Source organism: Phycodurus eques, chromosome 7 (genome assembly GCF_024500275.1).
Source record: "Phycodurus eques isolate BA_2022a chromosome 7, UOR_Pequ_1.1, whole genome shotgun sequence".
In the NCBI taxonomy this organism is placed as follows: domain Eukaryota; kingdom Metazoa; phylum Chordata; class Actinopteri; order Syngnathiformes; family Syngnathidae; genus Phycodurus; species Phycodurus eques.
The window spans coordinates 21,612,680-21,631,544 of NC_084531.1; the positions used below are offsets into that span (position 1 = coordinate 21,612,680).

At 42.7% G+C, this 18,865-nt stretch overlaps 1 protein-coding gene across 1 annotated transcript; it reads right to left on the minus strand.

The window, feature by feature from the left end:
- Positions 1-12,397: 12,397 nt before the first annotated feature.
- On the minus strand, positions 12,398-18,037 carry slitrk3a (SLIT and NTRK-like family, member 3a). Its single transcript, XM_061681684.1, has 3 exons — positions 17,748-18,037; positions 17,207-17,293; positions 12,398-15,673 (listed from the first exon to the last, which is right to left on the minus strand). The coding sequence occupies exon 3, from the start codon at positions 15,613-15,615 to the stop codon at positions 12,910-12,912; it is 2,706 nt and encodes a 901-aa protein (XP_061537668.1). The 5' UTR covers positions 15,616-15,673; positions 17,207-17,293; positions 17,748-18,037; the 3' UTR covers positions 12,398-12,909.
- Positions 18,038-18,865: the final 828 nt, after the last annotated feature.

Here is an 18,865-nt window from a genome sequence, read left to right on the forward strand (position 1 = left end):
CAATCCAACTGTCTCTCCCTCATGCTTTCTCTCCCAAACACACACATGCAGCAGGGGGCTGTGTTCCTCTCTGTCTAGTTGTGTTTCCCTAAGGGTTCTCCACACCACTCATACATATTTGAGATCTAGTGCTGCCCTCTCTTCCTGACAGCAGAATATATTCAAGCAGATGCATATTAATGGACATATTGGGACAAATACCTTGCGCGCAAGTCAAACTGAATTCCCAGAACTCACAACATAGTGCCATGAAACACCATTACTCACAAGGCACCACTGACCTGAAGGCAAAAACAAACATTAACGGGGTGTGTGAGAAAGTGTAGTCTGTACAAGCTGACACAATGTTGCATATGTGCTGTATTCATCCATCCATTTTCAGTACCGCTTATCCTCCGCTTATCCTAGGGTCGCGGGCATGCTGACGCCTATCTCAGCTGACTCTGGGCGAGAGCTGGGGTACATCCTGAACTGGTCACCAGCCAATCAGAGGGAACACATAAAGAAACAACCATTCACACTCACATTCACATCTATGGACAATTTAGAGTCTTCAATTAACCAACCATGCATGTTTTGGAATGTGGGAGGAAACCGGAGTACCGTGAGTAAACCCACGCAGGCACGTTGAGAACATACAAACTCCACACAGGTGAGGCCGGATTTGAACCCAGGTCCCCAGAACTGGTCGTTGCATATGTATACACACACACACACACACACACACACATATGGATCTCGTTTGATGTGTGTCCCGCATCATAGATGCACAAACATTAGCAGGGACGGATAAAATATGATCAATTGGCGTCTTCGGATGCATTGCTTGGTCCTCTAGCGTGGTGGTGGAAATCCTGCGTATGCATTTTTTGGGACGAGACAGGATTCTCGAGTGTGACTAATGTGGTCGCATATGCGCCCTAATTTCTGAATGGTATCGAAAAAAAAAAAGAAAAAAAACAACAACAGGGTGCCTACAGGTGTCCAGTCATGCAATGTAATTGGAATGTCATTGGGACGAGATAAGTGCGGGCAAATGATATCTAGATGAGGGAGGATGATCATAATCAAAGGGATATAACTACCTGGGGTTAGCATAGCAGATGTGTAGGACTGCTACAAATTATTTTTAATTACACAGGCAAATGGCAACCATGAGTAGGCAGCTCAAAGGACAGCCACAGCCAAATACCTAAAGGGTTGAGGCAGATCCTGAATTGTCAGCTGAATGGCAAGAATAAGATCCAGGCCATTAACACATATGCCCTGCCAGTAATCAGATACCCCACTGGCATAATACCCTGGCCACTGGAATAGATGCAAGCCAGTGACATCAAGTACAGAAATCTCCTTACAATGCAAGAAGGGTTCCACCCCCAGTCCAGCATCTGAGGCTGTACACAAAGTGGAAAGAAGCGGTGCAAGTACTAGCGAGCGTTAGAGGCACTGACTCTCCAGGAGGAAACAACAGGTCTCCAAGAATACATCAAGAAGATGGCCCAGGGACAAACAACTAAATGAATGCCTCAGGTAACAGAAGCCGAGTAAGGAGAAGGAGCCAGATGGGGTGTAATTGGAAAGACAATCCCCTGCATGGCATGTACCACCGACAAATTAAAGAGGTGGCTGACATAGAGAAAACATACCAGTGGATGAAAAAGGCTGGACTGAAAGACAACACATGCACTAGTCATGGCAGGACAAGAACAGGCCCTAAACACAAAATCAATAGAGGCCGGAGTCTACCACATCAGAAAGGATCCCAGATGCAGGCTGTGCAAGGATGCCCCAGAGACAGTGCAGCACATCACAGTAGGGTGTAAGATGCTGGCAGGCAAGGCAAACATAGAGCGACATTAACAGGTAGCAGGAATAGTGGACCGGAACATCCATCCATCCATCCATACATTTTCTGAGCCGCTTCTCCTCACTAGGGTCACGGGCGTGCTGGAGCCCATCCCAGCTATCATCGGGCAGGAGGCGGGGTACACCCTGAACTGGTTGCCAGCCAATCGCAGGGCACATATAAACAAACAACCATTCGCACTCACATTCACACCTACGGGCAATTTAGAGTTATCAATTAACCCACCATGCATGTTTTTGGGATGTGGGAGGAAACCGGAGTGCCCGGGGAAAACCCACGCAGGCACGAGTAGAACATGCAAACTCCGCACAGGCGCGGCCGGGGATTGAACCACGGTCCTCAGAACTGTGAGGCAGACCTTCTAACCAGTCTCCACCGTGTCGCCTTGGACCGGAACATCTGTACCAAATATGGACTGGAGGTCCCAGAATCAAGATGGCAGACACCACCCAAGGTGGTTGAGAAAAACCAGGTCAAGATCAGGTGGGATTTCCCGATTCACACTGACAAACTAGTGGTGGTCGACCCGCCTGACATAGTGGTGGTGAACAAACATTAGAAGACAGCAGTCGTGATAGATCTAACAATCCCGAGTGATAGCAACATCTGGAAAAAAGGAACATGAAAAGCTGGAGAAATACCAAGGACTGAAGGAAGAACTAGAGAAAATGTGGATGGTGAAGGCTATATTAGTACCAGTAGTGATCGGGGCACAGGGAGCAGTAACTGCCAAGCTGGGAGGATGGTTCCAACAGATACCAGGAACAACATCCGACATCGCCGTCCAGAAGAGCGCAATACTAGGAACAGCTAAGATCCTGCGGACAACCCTCAAGCTCCCAGGCCTCTGGTAGAGGACCCGAGTTTTAAGAAGATATCGCCCAGGTGGGCAAAAAAAAAACAACAACTATATATATATATATATAGGTGGCACGTTGGGCGACTGGTTAGAGCGTCTGCCTCACAGTTCTGAGGGCCGGGGTTCAATCCCCGGCCCAGCCTGTGTGGAGTTTGCATGTTCACCCAGGGCCTGAGTGGGTTTTCTACGGGCACTACGGTTTCCTCCCACATCCCAAAAATGTGCATCTTAGGTTAATTGAAGTCTCTAAATTGCCCGTAGGTGTGAATGTGGGTGCGAATGGTTGTTTGTTTATGTGTGCCCTGCGGTTGGCTGGCAACCAGTTCAGGGTGTACCCAGCCTGCTGCCCGAAGATTGCTGGGATAGGCTCCAGCACTCCCACGACCCTTGTGAGGATAAGCGGCTCAGAAAATGGATGGACGGATATATATATTGTGAAGAAGTCGCCGACTTGCTTCTGAGTCAATCACTACAGACCTCCAAAACTTCATGTGGCCTTCAGATTAGCTCAAGAACACTGCATAGAGAACATGGAATCGGTTTCCATGGCTGAGCAGCTGCATCCAAGCCATATATCAACAAGTGCAATCCAAAGCGTCGGATGCAGTGGTGTAAAGGACGCCACTACTGGACTCTAGAGCAGTGAAGCCGTGTTCTCTGGAGTGAAGAATCACGCTTCTCCTTCTGGCAATCTGATGGACGAGTCTGGGTTTGGTGGTTGCCAGGAGAACGCTGAATAAGAGCGGAGGCTGAAAGCCAAGCCTTCTCGTCCAACATCAGTGTGTGACCTCAAAAATTCCCATAAACACTCCTAAATCTTGTGGACAGCACAGGGTTCCCAGAAGGTTTGAAGCTGTTATAGCTGCCAAGGTTTGAGTGACGTCATATTGAACGCTAAGGATTAGGCATGGGATATCACTTAAATTCATATGTGAGTCAAGGCAGGTGATCGAGTACATTTGGAAATATGTACGTATATATGATATCATTTGAATTATTTCATTCTCTCACACAACGAGAATCGAAAACTGAATCAATGAAGAATCGGATCATTACATGGGATTGATAATGAAAGCGGAATCGCTTAATCATATTACATTTTAATAGTCATCTTTAAATCCCTGCAGCCACTGAGAAACAACACCATCATCTGCTGTATATGGAGAGGCATGCATGGGTGGGTGGTTGTGTGCGGATCTAAAAACATTCAGGCCATGCTTGTATTGTTGAGCTAATGCTAACAATGCAAGTGATCCACGCTCATTAAGCAAAAATCTCCACAAATCTTTTCCTCTCTGCTGCAGTTGTAGGACCAGCACAATATATCCACATCATTACTCACACACCTACACACACACACACACACACACACACACATAGAGTCCAAGCACATTATGCATCATTAACCAAGCGGAAATGTTGGCTAACCTAAGGTTAGTGAGTCTGTCTTGGTCAGCTGAAAACTGTGTGGTTGCGCACACTCACAAATACACACTAAGGTGCATGTACAAAAAAAGTCTATGTGTATTTCTTTTTAGAATTCTACTTATATTGTAAGTGACAACTGTGACAATTTAAAATCATCACTTCAATACACATATGATGATGACAAATAAATGCAAAACTAAACAATAAACACAAAACAAATCCCAAGGGATAGTCTTGCAAATGCTTTTCTATAATTCAACAATAATGGCAGTTCATTTTAAGTTGATTATAGTCAACATCTTTTTATTTTTACATGACAACTGGATTTCTCTCAACTTTGTCCGCTTGCACCACTTGACATGTTAGTAAACCACTTTAGGCCTTTTCCCACTGACAGCACGCAGTTGACAAACCCATTCATTGTGCATGTGCTGCGACGGCATGAGGACGGAACGTTGTGTCACAACGCGCTGTTGCACCTCCAATTGAAAAATTTACAACTCAGGAGCTGTCACTGTAACATCAGCAAAAGATTTTGGCGGACTTGTTCACTCAACTTAAATTAACAGAACATAATAATTATAATATAAATAATAATATTAACAATAATAATTTATTATTTTTTCATTATTATTATTATTATTGTTATTATTATTAATAGAAACTAATGATAGCAATATTTTTTATGATTGTTTTATTTATGTACAATACTTTGTTTCAGCTTCAATTGTTTTTAAAATAGAATAATAAATAAAATAGAGCTGTGTTTATTTACGTGTGAAAGAACTCCCTGGTGTTCCCCAAATGTGGAATAATGTTCAGGTGCATGCTAGCATGTGCATTATAATGTACAGTATACCCTATATGCATTATCCATAAGCACAGGGTTTTACATCAGGCTGACCTCACTTATAACGCATAATCTAGTCCTCCTACAAGTAGGATACACTTTGCTTCAGTATATGTTTGAAGCATCAGTGTTTCCAACTTGTGTGTAGTGATCACTCAGCATCCTTTTGACCTCCACTTTCTTTGCTCATCCTGAGTTTTCATTCATCACCACTGCATCCATTATTCTTTAGTGCTTATTACCCCTGTGCAGGGTCAAGTGGAACCTGGGCCTATCCCAGCTGACAAAAGGTGAGAGGAAGGGTACACTGTGGTGGACCGATCACCACCGCGGCAGTGATGGGTGATATTGTGAGATACTGTATGCTGTAGATTCTGTATGCTGTATTCGCACCTATGGCAATTTAGAGGCTCCAGCTAAGCCCACATAGTTAATTTTGGTCTATGACAGGATGTAAGTGAAAATAGTATGAGGAAGAGCAGGTTCTCCTTCTTACGTTTCATTTAAATAAGTGCTATTGAGATTGCAACATTCTGCAATCCTTTACCGGTAACAGTTTACACTCTGAACCATCACCGCAGATAAAATGAGCTGGTTGTACAGTGGTCCACCAAATTAGCAAAACCAGGTCTAGCGTGCCTCCTAGCAGAGTTACACCAAGTGCAGTGCTGGATTTGCGCAAGTCATGAAAATAGAGACCTTTGTCAGTCACAGGGCACATTCGCACTTACATTCACACCGTCACTGAGTGGGAACTGAACCCACGCTGCCCGCACCAAAGTCAGGCGAGTGTACTACTACATCATCAGTGACAGAACTAATATACTTATTCTTAAAATAAGACCCTGTATCTGAAATCTTTTTGTCTTGCTGAAAATTTAGAGAAAACCCTCAAAACTGCCTTAAAATAAGTGCAGTAAGATGTTTTCATTTGAACTGAGATAAATTCACTAGTTAAGATTTTACGTTTTCGCAGTGCAGACACAATGTAATGTTATCCATTTATCAAAGTTTAAAGTAGTCTGGCCATATTGCTGGAGTTCTGTACAGTGGTGCAAGGAATAAAAAATGAATAAAAATCAGTTGGAATAATTCCCTTCCATATGAATGACGGAAAGAAAAAAATACATTGAAATTATATTCAGAACACAAAATATGTAAGACCGCATTTGTTGTCAAGTGTCATCTCGTTTGTAATAGCTGCACGAAGAAAATATGCTAATTAAAAAGATGCTGCGGTAATAAATTCTAAACAGGCCATTCTGAAATGTAAAGTAGGCCTCCTACTGCAGAACAAAGACTTATATGGGCTATTCACAACTCTAGCCGGGGACATTATGCTCCATATTTAAGTCTGTTAAATGACACCCCCCCCCCCCACCCCCCAGTTTCTGAAATGAGTGGGAAAGGTTCACTTTGCTTCCTTACATAAACAAGCCAAGACTGAAAGCAAACTGATTGCTGTACAGATTGAACTTTTTTTAACATTACAAAACTTGCAACATATTCAAAAAGGAGACAGCCAAAGTCTCAGTGGACTCAAATCATTAGGCAAACAAAACCACTTTATAGCTCAGACAGCATTCTCTTGCTTTCTCTCCGATCCAACACACCAGGTCAGTTAGCGTGTTGTACTTCAGCACTGCTGAGTGATGTACAGTATTGAAGGTATGTTTCCATTTTGGAAGGACGGACTCCTCTCCTTTCTTTTTGATTTTGGTCAGTTATTTCCATAAGAACTGATTGAAGGGACAATACCACTGCATCATTTAATAAGTTCTGTTCACAGCAGTGGAGACAATCATAAGTTTAAAATGCATGGTCATATACAACAATGTTCCAATTGTCTATGTTATTGTATGCTGAACAAAAGTTGTTCAACACAACAATCAGGTTCCAATAAAATGGAAAAGTAAACTTTTTTTTTTTTTAATACCAATCGAACCCAAAAGATCTCATAACATCATCAAAACTCAGGAGAGATATAATAATTGCCCTATTTTTGCCCACAAACCACCTCTATTTGAATGTAATACAAATAAAACTGTGACCTGTATTGTGAGACCATCAATTAATTACCTATAATCTATACCAGGGGTGTCAAACTCATTTTTGATACGGACCACATTTGACACCTGTGATCTATACTGTATATTATTTACTTACATTTAACAGAAATATACTCTAAATACAGTACAGTGAAGGGCATAAAAAATGGCGAAATAGACCAGTGTTTCCAAACCCGGGGTACCCCAAGGAGTACGCGAGCGCATTGCAGGGGAAACGTGGAAACCGTCTTGGACAGGTGTCACGGAATATATGTACCATACCAGCGTTACGTATTCAGGATTTAAAATAAATACTTAAATAAATAAATAAATAAATAGGCGGCACGGTGTCGACTGGTTAGCACATCTGCCTCACAGTTCTGAGGATCGGTGTTCAAAGCCCGGCCCCGCCTGTGTGGAGTTTGCATGTTCTAACAAATATAATCATAATTATTAATAATAAATTATTCATTGATTTCTAAACATAGTATTTATTTAACTACCAAAACTCAACTTTAAATATAACTTAAAAGAATAAATTAGTAATGAATACAATAATTATATATTAAAAAAATAGAAATAAGAAAACAATAACTAAAAATAAGTACAGCCATGGCTAAAACATTGGCAGGCCTGGGCTGACTGTATTGTATCTATCTCTCTCCCTCTCTCTCTTTCTCTCTGTATATCCATCCATCCATCCATCCATTTTCTACCGGTTATCCGAGGTCGGGTCGCGGGGGCAGTAGCTTTAGCAGGGACGCCCAGAGTTCCCTCTCCCCAGCCACTTCATCCAGCTCTTCCGGGGGGATCCCGAGGCATTCCCAAGCCAGCCGAAAGACAGCGTGTCCTGGGTCGTCCCCGGGTTCTCCTCCCGGTGGGACATGCCTGGAACACCTCACCAGGGAGGCGTCTGGGAGGCATCCGAATCAGATGCCCCAGCCACCTCATCTGGCTCCTCTCGATGTGGAGATATATATATATAGAGAGAGAGAGCGTCAGCCTTACAGTTCTGAGCACCCGGGTTCAATCTCCGGCCCCAATCCCCGGCCCCGCCTGTGTGGAGTTTGCATGTTCTCCCCGTGCCTGCATGGGTTTTCTCCGGGCACTCCGGTTTCCTCCCACATCCCAAAAACATGCATGAATTGGAGACTCTAAATTGCCCGTAGGTGTGAATGTGAGTGCGAATGGTTGTTTGTTTGTATGTGCCCTGTGATTGGCTGGCAACCAATTCAGGGTGTACCCCGCCTCCTGCCTGATGACAGCTGGGATAGGCTCCAGCACGCCCGCGACCCTAGTGAGGAGAAGCGGCTCAGAAAATGGATGGCTGGATGGAGATATATATATATATATATATATATATATATATATATATATATATATATATATATATATATATATATATATATACACACACACACACACACACACACACACACACACACACACAAACTACATAAAATGGATGGATATCTTTGCATATCCATCGTCGTGTTTTTGTTGGCGTCCATGGTCTTTCTTGTCTGGCATTGCAAGAGGGTCTAAAATGCCCCTCCCTGTGAGTTTATGTAGCACTGTACTGCAGAATGTTTGAAAGAAACTTTGTTAAGCCCGTAGAATGATCAGTCAAACTTCTAATAAACCGAGTGAGACACATTCATCGTGAGTACATAGAGGCTACACACACGCATACACAAAAAGGGGATTTGGCATATTTGTATGCACCACCTGCACTAAACTGCAACTTCAGCATTACGGTCAGACAGATTGGCTTCTTCAGCAAACTGGAGATAATTCCACGTTTCCCCAACGGCATATCGCATATCTCACAAACGAACACACATGCAATGCACTGCAATTTAAAAAAAAAAAAAAAAAAGTGGTCACAGCTTTTTCTCACTGCCTTCATGACAGTAACTCTCTGCTGTCGACTCTCGCTTTACTTAATTGGATGATTACAGCTTTTCTCAATGACAAAAGAGCAGAAAATCACCACTTTCTCCAAGTAGCGCATCCGTCGTAATCCTCTCATGAATGACTCTATGTTCTCTCACCCTTCCCTAAACTTGCTTGTGTGTTCTCCCTCTCATCAATCGTTATCACAACCTGAGCCCACGTTCACTGTTTTCTTTCAACCTTTTGATCTCTGGAGGCATTCAAAACTAGAAATATTGTATATGGTTGTAGATGACCACATTATGCCCACCTGCATCCAACAATTCTCTGTGTTACAACATGTACAATGTATTCAAATTAAACTGTTTCACTATTGTCTTACGTACACTGGCTCACCACAGCTTTATGGCTACATTAACAATCTAATCATGTGTATCAAAAATTTGAATGCAGAAGCCTCGATAACATTTTCTCCTAATTGCTCATTTAATATGCTAACTTGAAACACACTGCGACTGTTTTCTTAATTTGAATGAATGTATGCTATTTGCATGCTTTGCTGCAATAAATTCTAATATAGAAAAACTGGTGAATTGGTCACATTGTCAAAATGACCACGCAGTATATTAAGCGTTTTTTTTTTCACGACAATGTTAAATGCTAAAGGACTCTTTGTGTCACAATATTTCTCTATTTGATTCAAATCGGATTAAAATGCTTTAAATCAAGACGTACAGCACCAATCTAGCAAAAACTGTCTGCACAGGCGACAAAATCCAAGCCCATTGCCACAGGTGAACACAATAAATCACATTGCAAACCTTACATTAGTGCGGACATGAAGAACAAAGTCGACAATGGGAGCAACAGTATCAGGATGAAGACAGAAAATCACTAGCAAAAGAAATACACACACAAACTCAGACACACACTTTCTCTATTTACCATTCTGAAGTCTTGTCGACACAAAAAAACCCCGGGAAATGTCGAAAGGCAAGGTTAACTTCTGTGCAAAATTGAAACATCTCTGACAGCACAGGGGACAATTCAAACAAGTAAAATGTATGTATTTTTACATTTCACACAGAAGAGAAACTGTCAGGAAGTGTTAAATGAATCCCACTGGTTGCCATTATTTAATATTCCAGCAAAGTATGAAATCCCTTGGCGATATTAGTGCAGGATAACAAGAGGATTTATTAGGATAAAACCACTCAGCACGGTGCAGTGAGCCAAAACAGCTGTGAGTGAAACATCATAGTGAGGAGAGTGTTGGGGTCATGCGGTGGAGGATGGACCTTTGCCAAAATGTATAGAATCGTGCAACTTCAACACCTTCAGTGATCCCCTAATTGTATTTATTTATTTTTTTCATGGGAGGGTAGAGGTGAAAGTTGGGGCTAACTGATGCATGATTTCTTTTTTTTTTTTTAATCAAAGTGAGTGCAAAGTGAAATTGCTGACTGGTAGTCCTGGAAAAGAGAAGCTGTTTGGGTTTGGGTGTGTTCCTCAAAAAGATCATATGGAGAATAGAACAGTTGCTTTGCTCTTAAAATTGTGATGTTTGATATTAATAGTATTATACAAGCTTCATATTGCAAGATAATGTCCATCATATTGCAAGATAATGTCCTTCTAGCCTAATGGGAGAAGTGTTACTTGATGTTCCATTTTATATGTAAAGTTACAGTTGCGAAACAATAATGTTTCAATTCGGAGTAATGTCACATTAGCGTGATTATGTGCGAGAAAAACGCATGTTATGTTCCCATTAGTAAAACAGGTTTTTGTTAAGAGGAATCAAAATGTTAGTCGCATTTCTTTCCCAAATTTTGGAGCATGCACTGTGAAATCATTTTAGTTAACAGCGTGTTCCTGTGATTGCAGCTTGTAGGACATTTTCATTATATTGTCAACATTCTGCCGCCACAATACATTTAAAGCAAAAAATACACAAAACTGATACATACCGGTAATATACAAAGCAACACCTTCAATTATGTCAAATGTTGATTCAGCGCCAACCTGTTTATTCTGCCATTTTAATAACTTCGCTGGAAAATATTGAATAGACAATAAACTGCAGAAGTCTATAACGTCAAAAACGCTACAAACAGGCCATTAGCAGGTTTCGCTCTCTGAGTTTAGTGTTTATTATAAATTAAAATAACAAGAAGGTAAACATAATTTGTGCATTATTTTAATACTAAATTAAGCCTGCTCAGTAAAGCGCATCATGCCTGTGTCGCAACAACACTGCTACTTTTGGGGCATTACAGCTATTATACTGTATAGCTTCTTTTCACTCTTCATCTCACTCGTTCTTAACTTACACCATGAATAACTGTTTAAAAAATGAACACACACACACCTATATATATATATATATATATATATATATATATATATATATATATATATATATATATATAGATGTGGTGTAGATAATGTAAATGGTAACCTTTAGTTTTCTACTTAATGTAGTGTTATTCTTTTCTGTGTTCTTTCTCTTTATTCTATTACTCTATTCCACAAAATTCTTGTGAGCGCAGGCTCCTGAACTCGATAGAAAATAAATTATTATATTTTTATTTCAAGCCTACACATCACTGATCTTTCTGCTGTGTGTGTGCTATCTGCTATGTGTGTAATCAATGCAGAGAAGTCAAAGTAAAATTATATATATTGTGCAGTTGGAGTGACACCCGTGTTGCTCCATATGAGTTCAAATGTAAACTGATGCTTACTTTCTGTACATTTGTCAACTAAATTCTCCTGAGCCGACAGAGTTTAAGGATTCCACCAGCCCCAGCGATGATGTCACACCTTCGATATGTCTCTTGAACAATCACACAGTCTTCAGTGTTGCTCCACGCACCTTTACGTGACATCAACCCTCCTGACATTTGTTTGAATGAGTTTCTTTTTATTAAGAAGGCTATACCAGACGCATAATCACTATACATTGATTCAACATTACCTTTACAATTAAAGTCTTCACTGAAATTACAGAATAAATATATGCACATTTTTCTTCAAATCTTTGTGTGAGAGAGAAAACATTAAAAGTGCCTCCTACAAAGCTGTTAGTGGGTGATGATGGGGGCGAGGGCAGGATCCAGAGGCAATTGCGTGGAGAGTGGGGGTTTAACAAAGTGCATGGAAATATCCAGAAAACCTTGAGCTTTGTCTGATAATAATATTCACAAATGTTTTACCATCCGTACGTCATTGGCGCATCCTTTATGAGAAGCACCCTGATATAGACAGAAGTCCTAATTAATAGTAACAACCATATTCATAAGATATAAAAATTAAATAGAACACTGAACTGTTAATGCATTGCAGTATCTCTGTTCACAATATGATGAATTGCAACCCCCCCCCAAACACCACTCCCACCCATCATCTTCCTGCACTGCAGCTAGTGCATGCAGAAAACTGCAGTTCATATTAATATTTGTTTTATCATTTCAATGATTTCCCATAGCCTTAATGTGCACGGCCTCCGGGTCTTTGTACATCCTAGTGAGGGGTAGAAGAGACAGAGAATAACCCTCCAATTCAGGGAGACGTCCTGCTCCCGTGCGTCATGGGAATTCCATAAACAAAGGATTTCATTGTATTTCAGGATTGTGGTGGGGTTTTTTTTTTGTTCGTTTTTTTTATTCCCCAGTGCCCCTCTTACTCCTCTAATACACTTTTCTCAGCAAGTAGAGATATTTATATTATAAAAATAACAGATGCTGACATTGCTGGCTACTCTGAAAAAAGGCACTTGATTGAAATATCTGAGAACAGCCTCTCCCTCGATAATGATATGGGCGGCACTGTAATGTATTTTATTTCATATCATGCTGCCTTGTCCAGATTGACTTTCTTCAAATATTGAATTTGGGTTGTTGTGTATTCAGGATAACAAATTGATTATGTCTTGCCTTTCTTATCTGGGCTACAAATGTTAAAACCGATACGATTTTTCCAACACTTCGAGGTAATCCGGCTTGGTTTGAAGTTTGGCCCTTAACTCCAGGTAATCGCTTTGGGACGGGTCGGGGTAGCCGCCTTTTCCCGCCGTGAAAAGCAAAGTCTCCTTCAGCCGAGCATCCTGTTGCAAATCTGGGTATTGCATGCCAGGTGGGTGTGCATGTGCCACGTGCATGTCCTTTAGTTTTGGGGCAGTCCCATAAAGGCAATCTACAAAACCCACGGTAGGTGTGGGCCTCTGACTGTCAATGACTGTAGGGCAGAGCCCACCGTTCTCATGAAGCCCTGCAAAGTCGGCTGTGGTGTGGTTGACAGCGACGATGGTGTTGAGTTGAGAGTTGGAGACAGCCAGGCTCCACTCTCTTTCTTTCTCTAACAAGGTTCTATAGTTGCTGCTACTGCTCTTGCCATTGTCTTTCTTGACTGAAAACTGCCCTCTGTCTTCATCTGATGTTGCTGCTATCTCCCCCTCCCGGGGCTTATAGATGGGGTTGTTACACATCTGAGTCACAGGGTGGGGGATGTAATCATAAACATGGCCATGGGAATGTGTGTGACTGGGATGTGTGTGTGTGTGCAAGCTGGAGGTCGGCTTCTCCAGTGTGCTTGTATTGCCGGCGCTACTCTGCCTCGGTGCGTCCTCAAAAATCCGGCACTGCATCTGGATCCCTGTCAGATCCACCTCTGACCGCTTCCTGAAGGGCAGTTTCTTCCTCCGACGAAGAACAAAGGCGAAGAGCCCGGCTGCTACAAACACAGCAGAGATGAAGAGGATAAGGAGGCTGAGGATGAGGACAGACAGTGGCACTGCGTCTCGTCCACCTGCCTCCCCCATACCAGTACTTCCTGTGGGGAGGTCATCCCTACCAGGCTGAGCCGGCAAAGGGCCTGAGGAATACTTTAGTTTGGGACAAAGGACTTCAACCTCTAGTGAACGCAAATCCTTACCAAAGGCAAATTCTGGCGTCTTGCAGATAACATCTCCGACCACAATGACAGAGGAGAGCTTTTCCAACCATTGTTTGAGGGGGATGATATCGCAGGAGCACTCCCAGGGGTTCCGATGAAGATCAATCTGGACAATTGAGGACAGATGCTCCAGGACTCCACGCACAGGCAGGGCAAGGAAGTAATTGTTGCGGAGGTTGAGGCGAGCGAGGTTGGTGCCAGCGAAGACGTCATCAGGGAGGGAGCGGAGCAAATTGTCATTGAGAAAAACCAGCTGCAGATTGGGCATTAGGGAGAAGGAGTTGGGCTGTATCTCACGTATAACATTGTACTCGAAGTAGAGATAACTCAACATCTGAAGTCCTCGAAACATCCCAGGGGTGAGCCGTTCAATGTCATTGCCATTCAGATATAAACTTTTTAAGTTTGGCAGGTTGATGAAAGCGCCCTCCTGCACATAAGCTATCCGGTTATTGCCTAAATGCAGTAAATCCAAACTTGAGAAGTTCCAGAAATCAGAACGGTAGATTTTTTGAATTAGGTTCCCACTGAGATATAATTTCTTGGCATTGAGAGGCCTTGGCAAAAGGTCAGAGATGTTGTGAAAGCTTTTCTCTTTACAGTTCACTGTTAGGCCCAAGTCATTGATGTGAAGGTTACAAATACATCCTGCGGGACAAATTATCGGGATTGGAGGTCTTGTCTGATAGCCGGCAATTGGGGGCTGGTTGACACCTGGGTAGATGCTACGAGGTGTTGGGGGGTTCCTTGTGGGCCGAGGTCGTTTGGTGGGCTTTATTGCAGAAGACGCTGTGTTGTGAAAAGAAGAGAGCATGGAGGAAGGTTTGGTAGGCCACGTGTTCTCGTTGTTGAACGGGATGCGGGGAATTCCCAGTTTGGCCTCGATCTCGGAATCGGAGAGCAAAGGACAAAGCTCACTGCGCTTGATTTCCCTTAAGTCTTTCCCATGTAAATGGAATGGGTATTCACATGTGATTTCGCCCACCAGAGCGGTATAAGGAATCCTCTCCAGCCAAGTCTTTAGTTGAACAATCTCACACACACAGTTCCAAGGGTTCTCTTCCAGTTGAATTTCCATCAAGCTCCGCCCAACGTACTCCAACGTCCCCTTATAGGGCAACGTCTTTAGTCTGTTCCCCCTAAGGTCCAAATGTGTGAGTGAAACAGACCGGAAGAGATAATTGGGGAGTGCAGGAATCAGATTGTCATTTAATATAAGCACTCTCAATTTATGTAGGTGCCTGAATGCACCACTTTCTATCTTTTTGATAACATTGTAGTCTGCCTGGAGATACTCTAAACTCTGTAGTCCGAGGAATGTGTCATTGCGGAAAATCTCTAGTTTGTTCTCATGAAGGAAAAGCCGTTTGAGTATTCCTAACCCGTTGAATGCTCCAGCGTGGATGTCTTGCAAGGCGTTATTACCAAGATTGATAGATATGGCATTGTTGAGATGGAGAAAGCTGTTAAAGTAGAGCTTCCTCATGGAGTTTCTCTGCAGGTTGAGTTTGAAGGGCCGGCTCCATATCTGCGCAATCTGGCTCACATTTGTAAATCCTTTGCTGTCACAGTGCACGTGGAAGATGCCCTCTTTGACCTCGCAGTAGCAGGGCTCGAAGCACGGCTCATCGATCTCCTCCGATTCCTCTAGTAATGGGATCGGGGTGGTCCATCCTAAGGCTATGGAGCTCAGCAAGGTAACCCACAGCATCCTCGCTGACGCCAGGTGGGTGAAGTCTGGGCTCCAGGAAGAGAGCCACTTCACAACACTGCAACAAAGAGAAAAAGGGAGAATGTAATGGGGGAAGGGAGTGATACACACACAGGTAAACACACACAAATCTCACAAAATAAAGTTCAAGGTGAGACATGGCAAGAATTGGGGGCGCATTAGTGTCAGTTGAATGGAAAAGCGCTTTGAAATGAACACCACTGAATAATATAATATCACAGGAGACTATTTGCAATGTTGCTGGGTATTTCAAACAAACAAAGTACTCTCGGATGGGTGATGCGATATCCATGCAAGAGAAACAAATCTCTCGTAGAGTTAGCATCACCAAGCAGACTCAGGTCCATTTATAATACAGCAGATATGCTGCTAAAGTCGCAATAAATCACCTCAAAGATGCTTATCGCTATGAATAAACAATGGCAACACCAGGTGGTTGAGGTTAGTGGCGATAAGAGACACCGTCCCCTTGGTGTATTTATTACATAACAAGAGACTCAGTCACCTTCTTCTTAAGTAATGAGAGTCGTGGGGAGAAAAGCTAAACTGCAGACCAAAAGTACTGAATGAATGTAAATATTCACCATTTTAGAATAAATCCAAAGATTCCATATGATTGCTCTTGATATGATATGATTGGTATACAGGAGACATTTGTAGAAGCGCAATAGGTGCAAGATGTCTAACAAATGAAAAAAAAAAAAAATACAAACTCTAGGGGCAAAATTGTGACAAAACTAGAAAAAAAATAACAATACTGAATTTAAAAAGTAAATCAAGTAGTTTCCATGTGGATGGTCTCACTCAAAAATGGAAAAAAGGAAAATTAACAAAATTATTTTTTGGGGGGAAAACGACATGAAATAGAGCCCTTTTAGTAAGTAAAAAAATACACGTAATTTAACACAGACACACACACACACACGTTTTTGTTGTTGTTGTTATTTGCCCTCAGTGACGGCATTTGCGTGTTATAGGGTCAAGAATTGTGGTCTGAGAGGGGCCTCAAATACATTTGTAGGATAGCTTAAATCAAGATGAAGACACAAAGGGGATTCATTTTTTTAAAATTAATAATTCACTGAAAAGTTGACAATCTAAAATGTGAAATTCTTGTTCATTGATTCTGTCATGTAAGTGGTTAAAAGTCACACTTTAACACACAAGTGACTTTCCATCGACTCACACGTGCACACACAAGCTGTCCCTCTAAAAATGGGTGCTGAATAAACCTGAGAAGATTTCCCAGAACACATCCGCTGTCCGTGGTTCTGATTAATGGAAATTAATGGGAAAAACAAAAAAACAACTCCAATGAAAGGAGGAGATGAAAAGGGGTGGAATATGTAGGAATTTAGCCTTTGCCCCAGAGAAGATGCACCAAAAAAATCCTCCAATCCCATGGCCTTGCTGCAAAATTCACCTTTTTTTTCTTCTCTTCATTGTGCGCGCGCTTCAGGATTCCTTGATTTCCATATTTTTACCGCAGATTTATTTGTTTCTATGTTTATGAGATAGAACACTTTGTTTTAAGTCGTATGCATTGTATCAAATGGGATAGTATACATACTTAGCTTAGAGGGATTCCCAGTTCTTCATCCTCCGGTGGAGTGTCCTGTTTTGTCCCGCAGCGTCCTGCTCACTGTCCGATGCCGGGCTGGCGGGGGGGAAAAAAAGAACCAGAAGTGCGGGTGAGCGAAACATTCGAGAGCAAATAGAAGACGGAGCAGACATGAAAGCACAGAGTCAAAGCTTGGATGAGATGTGAATGTGGCACTGATTCAAAGTCCCCCCCCCCAAAAAAAAAAAAAAAAGCTGCACTTACAGTCCAAAATGCTGAAGACTTTATCTTGAATTGCAACAAAATGTCTTTGAATTAGTCCTGCCGAATCCTCTCTCACACTGAAAGCTTTGAGTTCAATCGAGCAGAGAGCACCGCGTTCGCTTGTGGAAAGTGATGCCAAGCATAATGCCGCAGCATTTGGCCGTGGCAGAAAAGAACACTATTCCACGATCTTAGTGGTTAAAGTTGACATTGATGCATGTAAGACGCACAAATGCACACATATTTAAGGAGGCAATCACTTACTGCCTAAGATCTGTCAACTCACCTTAGGTTTGTGCTGCAGCTGGGAAGCATTGGGAGAGATAATAACAATAATAAAACAAACCAAAAAAAGAAAACAGGAGAGCAATACTTTGGATGCTGTTGGTTTGCGCTCTCTTCCTTCCCCGTCTCCCGTTCTCTATCTCCTCACCCTCTCCCGTGGCTGAGGCTAAAGGAGAGGAGAAAGAGGAGAGATGAAGACGTGAGAGGAATGTGAAATCTCTCCCTCGCTCTCCGGTGACTCTGACACTCTCCCCCTTCTTCTTCCCACTCTCCTGTTTGTGCTTAAAATGCAAGTCCTCGACTCCAGCCCGTCCTGCTTCTTCTTCCTCCTCCTCCTCTTCCTCCTCCTCCCCCTCCTCCTCCTCCTCCTCCTCCTCTCAGCCGCCTCTCGGGTGAGCGCGCTCTACAACTGCGCAGCCGGGTGAGAATATGCTCCTCAGGATCACGTCCTCGTTACAGTTGGAGCAATAAGCAGCAGAAATATAGACGGAATCGCTCGGCTGCTTTTATTTATTTTCATTTGCCCCCGGCAAGCTGCCTCGCTTTCTTTTCCACGCGTCCGAAAAGAAATGCTTGCTGTCGTGCGTCAGAGGAGTGATGAGGAGGGACTGAGCCAACCGGGGAGGTGGAAGTGGAGGGAGGGAAAGGGCGAGAGACGCAGAAAAGAGAGGGAGATAGAGAGGACGAGGATGGAGGAAGAACGACCGAGACCTTTTGGATTCTTAGGTGAGAAGGAGAGGGTTTCGTGCACCAAGCTATATAAATAAAAAAGAAAGAAAGAAAACGGGGAACGTCGTGAGGTGTGGGTGAGGCTCGTGGATGTCACTCAAGGTGGAATAAGACATTGTTCCAATTTTTTTTTTTTTTTTTTACAATTAAGAGTAGGTGTTCAGTAGTAGCACTCCAAATAAAATCACCCCTTTCCTCTGTGGCCAAGACTATTTAAAGCAAGAAGGGAGAGGCGTGGAGCACTTGGTGTTTTTTTTTTTTTTTTTTCTCCTCCCTGCTTGCTTGCCTTCCCACATCTCGCCTGCAGCGGGCAACACACGTCCATTCTTTGGCGGCAGCAGCGGCAGCAGCAGCAGCAGCAGCAGCAGCAGCAGCAGCAGCAACCCGAGC

Bases quoted from the DNA above. Each gene is read 5' to 3' on its own strand.
- slitrk3a (XM_061681684.1), bottom strand. From the start codon at position 15,615: ATGCTGTGGGTTACCTTGCTGAGCTCCATAGCCTTAGGATGGACCACC.